This window comes from Atta cephalotes, assembly GCF_000143395.1.
Source record: "Atta cephalotes unplaced genomic scaffold scaffold00070, whole genome shotgun sequence".
NCBI classification, from domain to species: Eukaryota; Metazoa; Arthropoda; class Insecta; order Hymenoptera; family Formicidae; genus Atta; species Atta cephalotes.
In genome coordinates this window covers 1,049,606-1,066,754 of record NW_012130134.1, presented here as the reverse complement: position 1 = coordinate 1,066,754, position 17,149 = coordinate 1,049,606, and the positions used below count along the sequence as shown (strand labels likewise).

Genomic DNA, 17,149 nt, shown 5'->3' with positions numbered 1-17,149 from the left:
AGAGANANAGAGAGAGAGAGANGNAGAGAGAGAGAGAGAAAGAGAGAATAGCGGGGCGCGCATTAATCACTTGCTGAAACATCATGCGCGTTTTCGCGCTCGTTCGCGAAGCGCATCGTTGCGCGCATACGTTAGCCGATGCAGATCAACGAAAAGCATTAGCATTCTTTCAGAGTGCGTATTATTTGAATATCTCACGGTTTATAACGAGACTACGTTATAAATCCGCATATATTATATTAATGATTTCATTTTTTAATCTCGCGTTTTCATAATTTTATTGTAATTTTATATTATCTAGATATTGTGTAAAATGCTTTGATGCTAAAATGGCAATTGTTTAAAAAAAATGCATTAGAAGTAACAAAGATATCAATCAACTTGATCATTTTTCCCACATGTACAAATTCCAATTTTTAATATTATTCTCTAATTTTGAATTAGTGAAATTCAACTGAAAAAGAAAGGAAGTTTGAGCATCATTATAATTAAAATATTGATATTTTTGCACATTTGATATTTTTGCACAGTTTGAATACTGCATACATTAAATTTATACATTAAATAAAAGTTAACTAGGGATTCTAGAGATCTTAGAGATTCTAAATTTTATTGATTTTTTTTCAGTTAAATTTCACTATAAATTCATCCATTGACATAATTGGGACTGATGTCACAGTAATTATTTACAATTCAGATTTAGAGAGTAATTAACGTTGTTTTAATGCCGAAGAACATATTAAGACGAGCCTAACCGAAAAGGTCAGTAATAAAATAGAGTTGTAAAAACTAGTTAGAAATAAAAGTACAGACTGAACAGTGACTGATAGAAACCGAATGGAAAGCAGCCCCTTCGCGCAAGACAACGCAAGACGCGCCTCGTCGCCTTCGACGAAGGCAGAACAATCCTATTTCTTTCTTATGCAAAATCTCCGTATGCGTAGCGTGTTAAGGGATTAAAAGTCTGCTCTATAGGGTCAGCCGGAGGCTTACAAGGCCTAACAAGATTAGCCTAAGACGTCGAGTCCGCATACCCCGGGGATTACACATTATGTATTCACCTGGATGTATTCGAACGGAGATCTAGTTCCCCGTCATGCATGTAAGAAAGCGCAAGTCGGGATCGTGCGTGTGAGTGGCCGGGCTTAACGATCGCGACTCAGTATGAACGAGTTCGTTGCATCGAGCTCGTTGATTTCGGGTCATCAGGAGCGGGAATGGTCATCAGGAGCGCGCAGAGATTTGCGGATCTTCGGATCGTTAAACGAAATCGAAACGACTGACGGAACATTGCTCTTTCGAGTCTCGCGTTGCTTCGCTCAATTTCATGTTGAAAACGTCATGCGATCAAGATATTCCGTTTCATTGTTCTTAACTTCTATAAGAATTGTACGTTTCTAATATATGCTTAATTTTATTTTAATCAGCAAACCGCGTACTTCAATGCGACTTCATCTAACTATAGGTAGCATTATTACTAAATCCAATTATGAAATGCAGTAGCTTTTAATATCAGTAGGATTAGCTAAAGTATAATTAGATAATGGTAGAGAAACTGTGCTTCAATATCTCTTCTATGCTAAGAAATATCACGTACATTTTCTATATTTGGGCTAATATAATATAATAATATGTTGATCGATACATAGAATTTCAGATTGCATTTAATGACGTAACATATTTAATGACGTTATTTATGAACGTTGTGCTACTGTGTCACGCAGACTCATTCGTATGGAAATTGCGTAAAAAGACGCTACACTTGGCCGCTCGCGACCCCTACGCTAATCTGTCACGGTTTATCATGCGGGCCGAAACATTTTTCCGTTTCGTCGGGGTCTGACATAATCTTCTCACCAGGCGAAAATCACACGCGACTTCTCGCAGGCGTATCTGAATGTATTGTAATAATAGAGCGCGCATATAGAGCGATCCTATAAGAGAACGACGGAAAAGAGAGCAGCTCCAAGGGGGAGTCTTATCTTCCCTGGTCGGCCAGAACTCTATTTCGAGGCGAGATACGCAAGTCTCGATGCGGCTTTTAATGTCTTTTCTCTCTCCGTGTTTTGATTAAGAGAGCAGAGCTCGGGATATTCCCTGCGATCGCGGCGAGAAGGATAGAGAGATGTGTCGGAACGGAGGGACGAGATACGACGAGAGAAGAAAAGACGAGAAGAAGAGAGCCGCTTTGAGTAATTGTCCGCTTGTAACTGTCAGATCGTCAGAAACTGACTACCTTCGGCAGAGTGACGAAGATTGAGATAAACCACTTCTAAATTCATCGCGGACGACGGAATCATGTGAAAGGATCGATTTCTCCGAAAAATAAGCAGCCAAATATTGCGAAATATAGCTGCCGAGATACAGATCTGAAAATAATTTTGTTGAGCTAATAATCAACATATTATGTAGGAGCTCAAGCTGATTGCTTGAATCTTTTTGTCAAAACTTTTTGCAGAATTGCTCATACTTGAGTTTCCTACATAATTATTTTGCTAGTCCAACAAAATTATTTTCAAATCTGTATCTAACTGAATTTCTAAATACTTCAATAAAATTGTTCTTTCTGTGTATAAATTGTAAATTGTTGTTTAACTGTATTAAATTTGATTATTTATTATCGGGATTCATTTGATTTAGAGATTTGGATGGTAGTTTTTAATTATTGTCATTTAATTATTGTCATTGTATTGAACGGGGACACGAATTTGGGAATACCATGTGTGAATGTGGGGATGTTCTTCGAAAGGGTTGCGGCGCGACTCTCACGCTTGTAGCAGGATGTCGAATTTTAGCCGCGACCTTCGTGACCAGGGTCGAAGAAGTAAGAGTAAGAATTTCCTTAGGCGGATACACCGCAGATACTGGGCGAAGATGGTAGGAGTAAGTGGTGGTTTTGGCAAGGGGATGTTCTGATGCGATTTCACGCTGGATTTGCCTAAGATCTCCGCTAAGGAGCCCTTTAACCCTCCCCTTTTACCCTTCCCCAAGCTTCACCCTTCTATCACGAATCCTCTGCTCTCGCGACTGCCGTGCCTGCCGTTTTCTCCGCTCCTCCTATTCTCGCTTCCTCACTTCGATCTTAGTTACTCCCCGAAGAAACCGTCGAAGATTACGTATAACCTTAACACAATGTCGCTAAAACGCCGTCATTGTTTAAAAGAACCATCCAGCAACCGTGTTTCAATTAACTCTTGCACTCTGAATGCCATTGAAGCTTGGGGAGAAAACCGCACGTGATGCGATTAGTTATACTTGTCATTTAGTCTAGTTGCACAAAAAATTCATTAATTAATAAAAAATCATAATTAATTGACAGTTGGTAAACACGATCATTAAGAAGCTGTTTAACGTTTGTGATTCCAGCTTCATAAGATGACAGTAATATGATGTTCATTATATCAGATCATCGCGAAAAATGCAAGTCACACGAGCAAGTCGCTTCAAGGAGCATGTCTTGCACCCATAATCCCTTGATGCGCCGAGTACACTCGCGAGCTTGTTTGATCTCACTTCTCGACCTGTCCCCGACCAAGTCGATCCAGCTAAATATTTCAGATCGGTCAGAGCGACTGGAATAGCCAAATCCGTTAGTATTCCTCCAGCCAATGGGAATTCGGGTTTTGCTTGAGACCCTCGTGGATTAGGCGGCGCCAGTGCCTCGTTGCGCACATATCCGTGTTTTAAGGACACATGCACGCCGTGGATGTGCCCGATGTCTTAGTGTCGGCCCTATTCCACGTATATGCAAACCCTCATGGCTTAAGCTAAGGCTAAGGCCGAGGCTCTCCCCCGGGATTACTACGTCATTCTGCAGGACTCCTCCGGTCGCCGGAAGGATCAGCTCTCTTCCTTCTGAGGATTCGCGCAGGACTCCATCCTGTTCCTAAATCAGCTTGTCAGACCGAGTCATTGCGCGCTATTTCGTTCTTATTTCGTTCGCGCTCGTCATTATTGTGACATCGTAGAAGCACTATATATACGGAATCATGTTAATCCGGAACATTTAAGTTTGCATTACGTATCTATTCTTAGTTTATCTTATTTTTAGTCTAAGCATTATCCGTTGTACTTAAATAACTTTTTGAATTAAATCGTCATTTGAAAGAGATAAAGTCCTTAGGTTTCAAATTTAGAATTACTGCACCGTGATTAATAAATTTTTTAATGGAATATTGAAATTAAAAGAAGAGAAGCTATGCATTTATATCAATATGAAGTGATAAATGATTTTAATATTAAGATTTAATATTAAGATTGTGTTTAGTATAATTGAGCATGATCTATTGTTCTATTTCAAATTTATAGAATATATTGTAGAATTGGATTTTCTCTCTGTCTCTTTTCTTCTCCAAATCATTACCGAACAAGTATATATATATATATATATATATATATATAAGTACATAAATTGAAATATTATCCCTTCTTCGTTCTCATAAATTCGGCTAGAATGTGATATGAGTTCTTAAATTCACTGCAATAAATATGCTAATATAAAGATAGGTCTCTCCTGATTAGGGCGTTAATATTTGGAAGATTGGGCGCTTCGGTGATGGCGTTCGTGGTTCCCTACCACCATCACGACTTCCGCCCAGGAAACTTTTCAGAGTGACAGGCAGTTATGCGTCCTGGCAATGATAAGAAGTTTCTAGATATTACTCTTCAGAATCCAAGGAATAATCCGTCTATCGCGCGGCGGTAATAGACGACCGGAACCTGTCCTTGGTGCCACCTAAATCATCTCCAATGAGTTGGCGTTCACAATAACTCGTTACCGAAAATCCAAATTAAGCTTCTTAGCCAAGAAATTTACGAGACGTTCGCCCTCTTCGGGGGCCTGTTTCGCGCCACCCCTTTCGTCCCGCGAGGCAGTTTACCGAAGTAATTTTAATCTTCCGCACACGCGGGGCACACGGTGGTGCGTCTGCCCGCACGCACACGAAACGCACACACGGACCGATCACACGTGTGCGTGCGAATCGCGCGGTCGCGCGTGTACGCGCATAACGCGCGTATGCGTGAAGAGCGCAGACAGAGAATGCGACGGTAAAGTATCGGAGAACTACACCCTTCTCTTATTCTCCACGTTGTATAAGAGCTTACCCTCTAAGCATCTTAGGGCAAGTTTTCACCCTTGCTTCCAGCGAGTGATGGTACGTTCGCCGAACCGGCGATCACCTCGATCGGATTCCTCGGCGAAGGGATCGACCAAATCCATTCTCGATGAATGAGGATGTATGTTTTTTTCTTAAGACTAATTTTCTAACTGTTTCTTAATCTAGACATTATCTCAGCCTTATGAACTTTCTTGATAGTTGAAAAGGTAAGGCAATGAGATAAGATTTTAGAAAAAATTATAATGAATCAATAAAAGATCTCGACAACAGTATTATATTTCGACAATTTCGGAGAGTGTAAATAATAAAATTTTATTAAAAAATTCTAAAAATTCTTTTTTATTATCAATTAAATTAATTGTACGTTTTATCAATTAAGTTAATTGTAAATTTCAGAAGTCGTAAGAGTTTAATTTATTTCATTTCAATAGCTGCAGGCCTATTCTGTAACTCTTAATGCAAATTTCATTATCGTTGCAATGTTGCTGCGCAGCAGTGTTATAGTGATAACGAAATTTACATTAAGAGATATAAAATAATCCTGCTGAAATAAAAAATGAAAATCTGTTAATCTTGTATTTTTTGCAAATTATCTAGATATGTCAGTTCATACAAATGCGAAATGAGATATATAGATGCTATTAAGATATTTCGTTGGCGACGATGCGTGATCTAGTCGCTATGAATCAGCTAACATTTAGATTTAGAAGGTTTCGTCGCGTGGTCGGTGATCTTATAAGCACTAGCTGGAAGGTTATCTCATTATATCTTATCCGTTGTTTTCAACGGACAAGCTTAGCAACATCAAAAGAGCTTATATTGCACGCGAGCTTACGAACAATAGCATGCTTTGCATGCGCGAAACATACAACGCTCGAGAAAGTTGGAGGCTATCAGTAGCTAGTAGTTTCAATTGATCATAAATATATGACGGACAAGAACCAATCGATAAGATTAATCAATTAAACGTAATGTTACATGGGACAGACGTGATGGTAAAAATCTCGAACATTAATCCGAGAACTTGACTGGAATGAACCGAACAGCTCATTAGTAGGAAAATAATAAAAAGATGTGGAAGAGCAGGAGGGGAAATATGAGAAGGGAAAGAGAGGGGAAGGGAGAAAGAGAACGGGTGTCGCAGATAAAGACTTCGAAAGAGCCGGTCGCTTATCTGTAAAGACCGACATCCGCCGGATCAGCCCCAGATACCGAAACCACCCACACTTTCCTTCTGGTGCACACGCTTAGGCTAAGTTCCGAGGACGGAAACAGTCGACTTCCAGGGATTGCGAATTCCGCCGCATGCCACACAGCTGGGCTTAGATATCCCAGTGGCACAATTCATTTCTTTGGACATGCAAACTGCAAATTGGGTTTTTTGGCCGTAGGCACTGATCAGCCGCAATGAACAGGCACAGGTCAGCCCAGAAGAATAGTATTATTCGGACGATTTAACGTGGCTTCGTAACCTGATTCGATTTCGAGAGATTAAGTCGAGTCGTCTTGGATTACCGAGTCATCAAGACGCAGAAGAAACCTTAAGACTAACGGTCCCTGCACTGAGTTTGCGCTCATTCAGTCGATTTCAGATGGAGATGTCAGACAAGCGATAATTTTCTTATATCCTTTAACAACTTATATCTTTTATCTCGATAAGCACAAATGCAACTCTGTTTATTAAAGTAACTGATGTATGTATATAGACTGTAACTTAGAAATGCTTAAAAATTTTTTATGATATCTTTAACTACATATAACCTTACGTAAATTATTTATAGATTTTTAAATTTACTTATTTCACAATTTACTCAACTCACGAGAATATTAAAGTCAAGCATTTAAACGGATTATGACTCTTCTTTCTTCTAATTTAAACACTTAAATTTAATTTGAGTGTTAAATATCTAAATAAAAAATTTTAATTTGCCTCCTTCGTTTTAAATCTCCAAGAAATTAAATTCATTTCTACCTCTCCTTCATCGCTCTGCTTAATCGTATCCGAGCACACCGATATAGCTGCGGAAACGTCACTGTCGATGAATCTAAATGGCGTGTACTTTTCCCGTCAATGATTTAGAAAGATCCTCGGTAATCTCGGAACGCACTGGTAATCATTTCGCGCGCAGAAAACGAGGGTCGTGAAGAGACGCAGAAAGAAATATTCGACGATGATTCTTTGGCCGCACCCCCTTCAAATCGCGTTTTCCGTGCCGAACGCGGCCATTATCGCGGCGGTGCGGAGTGTGCGATAGCAGGGTGCCGAAAAATATGTTCCAACTTTTTATCTTGTATCTGCACCACCGCCTCGGTGCAAAACTGAGCGTTCTGTTAATTTGCAAAGTTGTGACTCCCATAATCACTCTACGAGTCCGATGCGTTTGGCCACAAAAGCGGATTTTAAAGCAGAAAAAAAAAGACAAAATATTAGGAAGCTTTATTCTTTAATTTTGTAAACTATTTTTTTAGTATAATATTTTTTAAATATATTTTTTAATATCTTTGATGGAGAATTTTAATAATTATTACATATCTATTTATAATTTCTTTTACTGTCTAACTTAATTTTTTTAGTTTGTTGTATGCTTAACTTTAATGAAATTTATTATTTTAATAATCATATTTCTAAATAATTGTCGATAATTTGTAATTTTGAATACATACTATCATAAAAGAGAATAGCGTATATCAAATTAGTGATAAATAGATGTTACTGTGGCAAGACTTAACAATACGAGAAATCGCTAACGCGAAACGCAAGATGAAGCCATCGTGATGAAAAAGAGCCATCGAGAGAAACTGGTTTCGCTTCTTCAAGGGTTGCCCTTCGGATGAATCTTATCTTTCGACGAGAGCTGTCAAAGACGAAACGGCATGACACTTCCGTCGTGGGAAGATAACCGGAAGCCCGATAGGTTCTGCACCAGAAATGAGAAATGTCTTTGCGGTTACAGAGATTAAAGATTTCGCGGATGAGTAGTTGCCACCTCTTACATTTCTTTTTTCGCATTCCTTACGATAAATTTTTAACGTGTTTTGTTGTGAGCGTACAAATTAATAAAACAATTAAGAAATGCATTTTGAATTTTATTTGATTATTATTGATATATTATATAGAAGTTATATATTTTTATAATCAGTCTCTCGATTTTATTCCTAAATAAAAATGGAAACTCAATTAATTCTCCCCACAATGAGTACACATTTCAGTTTATGAAAGAACGATCTTAAATTGTATAATAAATAAACGGACACTTTTGTGATCAAACAACGAGTATCGCAGAGTTGTGTCAAGTCAACGCGTCGGTAATAAACAGAGCGAGTAATACGATGTCTCTGCGATTAAATCTTGCGGCGTAAAAGCCCACCTTAAACCAGCTGATCCCGGTACAAAGACGACGCAAGGATGGGGGGCGCCTTAATGAAAACTATACGTCCCTAGATTAAGGTGGACGTTGGCCAGCCTTCGGACCTGCCAGATACGACCTGTCTTATGCAACGTAGGAAATGGGTTCTATGATGTCCAACGTATTAGATGGAAGTTTCGGCCATTAATACCTAATATCATGCCGCCGGCAGTAAATCCTTTGTTGGTCATCTTTGACGGAGACTTAACGCCTTGTATCAAGAGACATTCGACCTATCGGATACAATCCATATTGCACTTTGATTAGCTTATCATGTTCGTAAGAAATATAATTTCAATATCATTTTACTTTTATAAATAAATTTATAGGAAAAATTTAATCTATTATTCTATTATAGAAATATTATACTATTATAGTCGTTTCTATGAATTTCAAGTTGAATTTTTTCCAAACGAAGATGAAATTATTGCTTTTTATCGCAATAAAATTTGAAACTTTAGCATTTTGAATACTTTATCATAATTAAATGTTAAACTAAATTATCTTCATTTTGTTGTATAGCTGATTTTGCACTTGTCACAGATAATCGTGCTGCAAAAATATCGTATTGAATAATGTTTAAATGTCAATTTTTATTTATTTGATTAATGTGATTACTACATGGCTTTTAATTGTAATCTTAACTCCTTTTGAATTCAAAAAGCCACTTGATCTTACAACCAATGTGAGAAATACACCCATTACATTCTAACTTAGAGCTTGAGAAAATAATCACATTTATCATGTATAATTAATTAAATTTACTCCTCGGTAATGGCTCAGAATGAAGTCGAAACGTTTAGATTCTAGAATGATTTGAAAAAAAAACAATAAATAATTAATTTGCGCTCCAATTGCGCTTGACTTTCATTGCCGTTTATTGTTTCTTATTTCTAATTTTAAACTAAATTTCTGTTAAAGTTACAAAATATACACTGTTAAAGTATCTGTAGTAGTTAAATTTCTTTAGCCATTGTGTCGTCATTTTTTGCAATATCTTTATTACAGATGCACATTTTATGTAGACATACTTGACGTCGACTGCTCTATTGATATCGTAACAAAAATATATTTCTGCATTCCAAACAATGCAGGATATATACGAGTATATCAGTAAACAACAAGTTCAATAATCTCGTTGAGAATTTGGTGATTCCCTTTAACGGATAAATACAGGCACCATATAACCAGTGGAATTGTGCGGGCGGAACTTTCCCCTCTTCCTTCCCTTCTCTACAGTCTTTCTTTTACCATCCCTCTCCCTTCCTTCTCGCACTCCATTTCCTCGGTTTCGCAGAAGTCTGGGATTATGACCTGGAGTGGGATAGACTCTCGGACTTAAGTCAGGGTTACACAAGGATCGCAGCTATTGTGCCATCGCACAGGTCCCATTGTCTCGGGATAGACGAGTGGATCTGCATATGCTTAGCACCGGAGTTAAACTTCTCTCTCTCTCTCTCTTCCTTTTGCGCTTCGCGTAACTCTCTCTTTCTCTCTGTCTTCTCTCAGCGATCTTCAATGCGCGCACCGCGAATCATCCTACCCCTCGAATTTGGATGCCGAAACGCCGAAGACTATACCTATTGTCAGCCGGATGTACAGAAACTAATGCTTCAACTGAAACTACGAGATGATTTGAGGCACTCTCGTGGACTCACGAAGCCTTCGTGGAAATATCTCTCTCACTCTCTTTAGCTTTCGAATTAAATTAATCAGATTTACTACAACAAATTTTCGAGAAATCATCAAATAATTTATCCGTGATGATTTAAAGATAAAACAGTCAGAGAAAAAGTAGGAATTTTCGTGAAAGAAACTTGTAATCGAAATTGATAAAAAAATTAATTACGTGGTAGAAATTAAAAATTTTCTTAATTAAAAACCGATGTAATTATATGAAAAATTACACATCTTGTACTTAGTTGAAATTCCAAAGATGACTATGAAATTGGTTACGAATTTTTAATGAAAGCTTTTATCCGTTACATACATGTACACAATTAAATTACAAGTCGTAAAATGACGCAATTGTTAGCTAATATGTTACCCATAATAAATTCGTTACTCTATTGTTATCCATAATGAGAATGGATTGCCGAGTATGTTACTTCATACAAACGCTTTTGTCTGTCACAGCGAAAAATCTACCGGTGCATTGTGTGGTGGAGACGATTCACAATATTGTGGAAAGCCATGTGAGCAACAGCCGTGAAAAATGGCGAAGTCCCCAAGTGGAGACGGACTCTTACGTTATTATTCCGGTAGCTATGCCCTTTCAGGTAAGAATAATTTTCTTTTATTATATATTTTTATATACTTTTACTATCTATTGATATATCATAAATGGTTACAGTTAAAAAATCGAAAAACTTATTTAGAGTATAATTTGCTATATTAAAAAATTAAATTTTTATGGTGGCGATGAGAAATTTACTATTTAAATAAAATAATGTCAAAATAAATTTAAAAGAAAAAAGATTAAAGTCTTCTCTGAGAAGCACTATTTTCACACAAATAAAAAATTTTTAAAAAAGTAGAGTATTTCTTTGACCAAAATTATTATAAATATCTAGATATGAAAATATATCTTGATAATTTTGTTTTTTACTGGCAGGATTTGGTGGGCGAGGCACTTGTTCGTCTGGGATACTCCAGCGATCTGATACCAAGTGCAAGAGGGAGTATCGTTATACGTAACTGGAAGCCTTTGCCGATGGAGAAAGTTGCCGATGGACCATTACTGACAGTAGGAGATATTTTGGCCGAATTAACGTCGGTGGCGACCCTGAAAATTCAGGTGTACAGATCCAGGCCGCCACCTCCCAGTCCGGCAGCTGAAGTTAGAAATAAATTGCTGAGGTTGCTCTTGTTGCATAGCCACACGCTTCTCGTTTCCGCCGGGTGCCCTTTGGATGAGGTAAGGTATCTCGAAAGCTTTTAGGTGTCAAAATTTACATTTTTCAATTAATTTGGAATATTTGGAAAAAGGAATGCAATATGTTGTATCATATTTAATTTAATAAGCATTTTCTTCTTATATAATGTGTGTGTGTGTGTGTGTGTGCGTGTGTGCGTGCGTGCGTGCGTGCGTGCGTGCGTGCGTGCGTGCGTGCGTGCGTGCGTGCGTGCGTGCGTCATATGTTTATAATGGATATAGTTAATGAGACGTACTTATATTCAAACAAAATATAAGTTTGTTCTGAATATTGCACGGAAAGAACAATTTCGCTGAAAGATTTAAAATTTTATTGGAAGACATAATACGCTAGAAAGGCGAGAAATAGAAATTATTTTGTTGAAGGATCTAAAATTTTATTGGGTACAGGTCTGAAAATAATTTAGTTGGACGATCAAAATAATTTTGATAGAAATTCAAACTAGTTGTTAGAATATAAAAATTTTTATCATTTTTTGTTTATCATTATTTTAATTTTAAATATAATTATTTTGATAGTCCAACAAAATTATTTTCAGATCTGTATTCAGTAAAATTTTAGATCCTTCAATAAAATAGTTCCTATCTTTCACCTTTTTGGCGTATTATGTCTTCTTTATTTTAGTCCATATTTTAGTACTAGTAAAAATAAAAGTACGAAAAAAAAATCATAGAAAAAAAATATATATATATATATCCACATTATGCGTTTATTTAAAAAATGAGGTTAAATAATGGCGCGATATATCGAGAGAATTTAAGGGCTATTCAAGGCGACATCGGAGCAAGGAATATAGTAGTAAGGCAACCGCTTAAAAATGTATAAAATGTAAATCTAGCCAAAGAGTGTTTGTCGTCGAGGCACTTAATCTCATTAAGAAGTCCTCCGGCTCGGTACTCTTATACCTCCCGTAAGAACGGCAAGTGGTAATCTTCGGTAAATTCTTGCTCGCGGCTCGCTGATCCTCACCTTGAATAAATGCTTTCTTGGTTTCGAATCACTAGTCGAGAGAAGTCACCGCGCTTTTGGTAGCTTTCATTTCCGCGCGAATCGAAACGTTCGAATAATAAAGTTTTCTCGAATTCCGATCATCTTACTCTGGAATATTCATCTTCTCTGAAATATTTTACTTTGTAATGTTCATTATTTTAATTGATTTATTTTTTTCCTAAAGTAGCAAAAACAGATTTTTCTGAAACTACATTCTTAATCAAGATCTTAATGAAGCAGACAATGGTAATTAACTTCTAAGAATTTTATCACAATGTCAATATTTCGCTGACGATTTAACAATTTTGCATAAATGATTTTACAAATTGTATTAACGTTGCGTGAATTAATGGCTCTCACTCAATCTTTGTCTCCAGCGACAAAACTGATTAAAGTAATCCTGACTATTCCAGCTAACTATGTGAAAATTCTTTTCGCAATGACTTCTCGAGAAGTTTATCCCGGTCGCGCGATTCTCTCCCTGAAGACTTCGTTCCCCGAAGATTGAAATAGACGCGCAATTTTTCGGGTTGGTCCACACGCGCAAACGTGCCCTTCCGACAGCGGAAGATCTCGTAGCGTGTGATAGGATTACCCTTTACTCAACCAAATTCGCAGCCTTCATCAAAAGCCCCTCGATATCGGTATCGGGGGAGAGAGGAGAAGTACCCTGCCTCCTCCGAGCCGGCATTATCTAAGTGCACTCTCTTTGAAGATCCCGCTACCCGCCCATCCCCGAACTTTAATGCCGCTCACGGTGGTCTATGATTACCAATTTTCTCTGGCAAACGTTTCCTACTTGAGTTTCGTAGCCCGACGGCTAATGGCGAACCGCTGTGATGGAGAACCAACATCTCTCGCATAGATTTAGCTTAATCTGACGATGATGCACGAAGATGTGCTGTCAAGCATTTCCCTTCCTCGCTTTCCTTTACGTATGATATTCCTTGACAATGGCATCTTTTCAGAAGAAATTATTCTATCTTAATTATTCTATTTCTCGCACTTATATATGATAATTATGAAGAAATTTGAAGGTTCAGAAATTTTTCGTTAATTACGAATTTTTTTGCAAATGTAAGGGATCTTTCTTTTCTCTAAAGAGAAAATTAAATTGACATATTATCTGGCAAACGCTTTTATTAATTCTCTTCAATATTAAATTTTAAGTAAAAATTAGAAATAAATTCAAATTAAATGCTTATTAATAAAGTTATAGTAAATGACAAAAAATTTATTATTTTCTGCGTTTCTAAAATAAATCGTAAATTTAATTTGCTTTTATCTTGATGCAACAATATTTATCATGAGATTGGTACCAGTTATCTCTGGTATCCGTGATTCAGGTGAAGTGCACAATTTGTGGCATTCGGATATATCAAAATTGCTTTCATTACAGAGTGATTAGAATTTTAAACATGCAAAGTCATACAAACGAAGAGCATTAAAACATAATTTTTGAAAAGTACTTGGTGCTCGTATTTCTTTCAGAATAATGAAATGTTTCGGAAAGATAATAAATATTTTTCAATTGGGGCTTGGGCATGAAATTTGCATTAATTGGGATCGGCAAACATAAATCATCAGTATCAACGTGATTTCAGACAATAAAAAGCAACAAAATCTGTTTTGATTCTTATTTAGTTTGAAAGTAGAACAGTGATGTTAACAGACGTCAGTCTGATATATCAGGATTAGGGCTTAACTGTATTTATAGCGCGGCAGCGGCATATATGATTTATTTATTATATATTTTTGCAAAATTTTTTTACGTACATCCCAAAATCTGGTTTACATTTTTATAAATACATGCACATATATATTTATGTAAAAAGAAAGATTACATTGGCTTTGATAAAGATTTGTTGATTGTAGCATCTACACTTCTTTAACAAAATAAAATTCGTGATAAAGAATTATATAAGAATGGCGACAAATATAGCAGCATGTCTTTATAAAAATTTAATAAAAAAAATTAGTAATTACGAACAATTTTTATATAATAGTTAAGAGATAGGATAACTAGTTGACCAATTTCTTTCAAAACATCAGAATTATGGATATTCAAAACATTGATAATTATGATAAAGATAATGTGCGAAAATCATAGCGATAATTCTTGATATACGCATCACGAATTTCGCGAACTTACTGCAATTTCGCGGATTGTTTGATCTCTGGATCTCATGACCGCGATTGATTTACTACCGTTCTATGGATCAGCCGATTACTGTGCACAATTACTCTTAAATAATAAATACGTAAATCAGGCTTTCGAATCGCGATGCAATGTTGTCAGATAAGCCAGCCGCCCCGCTTTCGACGACGTATCACTGTTTGCCAAACGATTTCTGAAATCTTGAGAACGCCTGTCAAGACTCGCGCCTCACCTGCCTACCTGGAGTGATTAAGTGCGGTGTCGTAAAACTGAGGCGGATGAGAATTCGAGGAGGTGACTAGCGAGAAGCCGCTGGCGGCCGGATAATTGTCGTCTAGTATCTGACACTACCAAGGTGCCAGGGATACGCGAGGGATTACCGCGTTATTAAAGTGGCGTCAAGCGTCTGATCTTCCAGCCCGAAGATATATTTGTTCTTATAAATCATCGGCCAGATAAGATGCGCGTACCGCTTCCTGAGCGAAATTTTCCATAATCTGTCATCTTAATGCCATGATGACGATTCTGAACGACGTCACTTTGTAACGCTTACCCACGTTAACAACCAGCCAAAGAGAAATCGATTGTCGAAAGAATTTGAATTCACGTAATAAATTTGTCTTGATAATTTGGTTTCGATTTCGATATCTCTTACTCATCTTGTTTTTTATTTATCTCAAAAACAATGTAATGTGGAAGGATTGCATTGCGCTTACAACGTGACTAATAGTCTTTTTAATAAAAAATTTAATATTATCTAATATACGGACAAACGAAGTAAGAAAATAAAAATGTTTTAACAGTCATTACATTAATTATAATTATTAATTAATCTTTTATTTTTTACAAGATTTGTTATTCACATTAGCGATCGTAATAGAAAGTTGCATGGATACTCTCTCTGTGTTAAAAATCCTGTGTTTTAAATCCCAAAACATATATGTAAGATTTTATTTGATCGATTTTTCGAAAAGTAATAGCAAACTAAAAGTACTATGTCATGACAACTTCTTTTAAGAAAAGCAAGGAACTGGCGTTAAAAACTAGGAATCCCATGTAACAGTGGGTATATACAGAAGAGGTCACTATATCACTGTGACAAGAGATGATTTGAGAGAGAGAGATAATTAAACACCATTAAATAAAGCAGCTAATAATAATAATAAGGTCTTTGAAGAAAGATCATGTTTTCTTCTTGCAGATGACCCTGCTATCCCTCTGTCGAGGCGGTAACGACCTGTCAGAAGAGACAAAGAGAAATTTTGAAACGTGGCTGCAGCAACAACAGATAGGTCTCGGTATAAATCCAATAGCACCAACTTCCAATCATCATCATCACACGCAAAGTCCACAGCCCGATAGCGGTAGTACGATCGCTCCCGGCGGCGGTCCGATCGGACCGCCACATCCGGCACTTCTTCAGTATTCGCACAAGACCAGGATGAGGACCAGTTTCGACTCAGAGCTCGAGTTGCCGCGTCTCCAGCGTTGGTTTGCTGAGAATCAACATCCGTCACGCGAACAAATACAACACTATGTCGCGGAATTGAACTCTCTAGAGTCGCGCCGCGGCAGGAAACCACTGGACGCGAATAATGTCGTGTACTGGTTCAAGAACGCCAGGGCAGCACAGAAGAGAGCCAGCATGAATGGCTGCAGTCCACCTGGGCTTAGCCCGAGGGGTGCCAGCATCGTTAGCGAGGACTGCACGGACGAAGAGGAGGACACTAGGCATCAGGTAAATACTTTTTTATGAAAGAATTGAAAATTGTAATATTAAATTAATATCAGAAGGTATCGAAGATTAAATATCATATTAAAAAAAAATGATAATTTTCCTCGAATCTTTTCAAAAGAAACATCAAATGGCAAATAGCAAAAATTGCGATTTTCGGAAATTTCTACATAAAATCTTAATGCTTGTGATATTTGATGGATCTTAAAACCCAAAAGAGATGAGGTTCTTAATTGCTGCTTTCAGTCGACATCGGGGTCACCCTGTCCACCGAGTAGTCCACCTGTCGGTCCACTGTCCTTGACTACAAGACCCGAAGATCAGCAACAACCGCCGACATCTACTCCAGCCTCGGTAAAACAAGAAGACGCGAGAGTTTCCTCTGGTTCCGAGGACGACGAAACCAGGCATACAGGTCCCATTCCGCCAGGATTTTCCTTGGTACCCAGCCCCATGTTTGGTCATGGTATAATGTACATGTCGCATTATCTGCCGCCGCGCGGACCTGCCGGTTGTCCCACCAGCATGCTAGCCGATGAGAGAAGGAAGAGGAACCGGACGTTCATCGATCCCGTGACGGAAGTGCCGAGATTAGAGTATTGGTTCAAACGAAGCACTCATCCAAGTCACGCGGTATGTATAAATCAATCATATATATATATATATATATCGTATATATATATATATATATATATATATATATATATAGTATTACTTACTTACTTTACTTACCTTACTTACGTTAGTGGTACGTATAGTTAGACTATTATTATAGTAGTAACTTTACTATAGTAATTATAGTA

At 37.4% G+C, this 17,149-nt stretch overlaps 1 protein-coding gene across 1 annotated transcript in view; it reads left to right on the top strand.

The window, feature by feature from the left end:
- Positions 1-17,149, top strand: part of LOC105624000 — a 47,647-nt gene that overhangs the window by 29,143 nt on the left and 1,355 nt on the right. The window contains exons 4-7 of the mRNA XM_012205371.1: positions 10,664-10,806; positions 11,142-11,444; positions 15,813-16,349; positions 16,593-16,979. Coding sequence (XP_012060761.1) covers positions 10,664-10,806; positions 11,142-11,444; positions 15,813-16,349; positions 16,593-16,979 — 1,370 coding nt within the window. The remainder of the gene's footprint in view (positions 1-10,663; positions 10,807-11,141; positions 11,445-15,812; positions 16,350-16,592; positions 16,980-17,149) is intronic.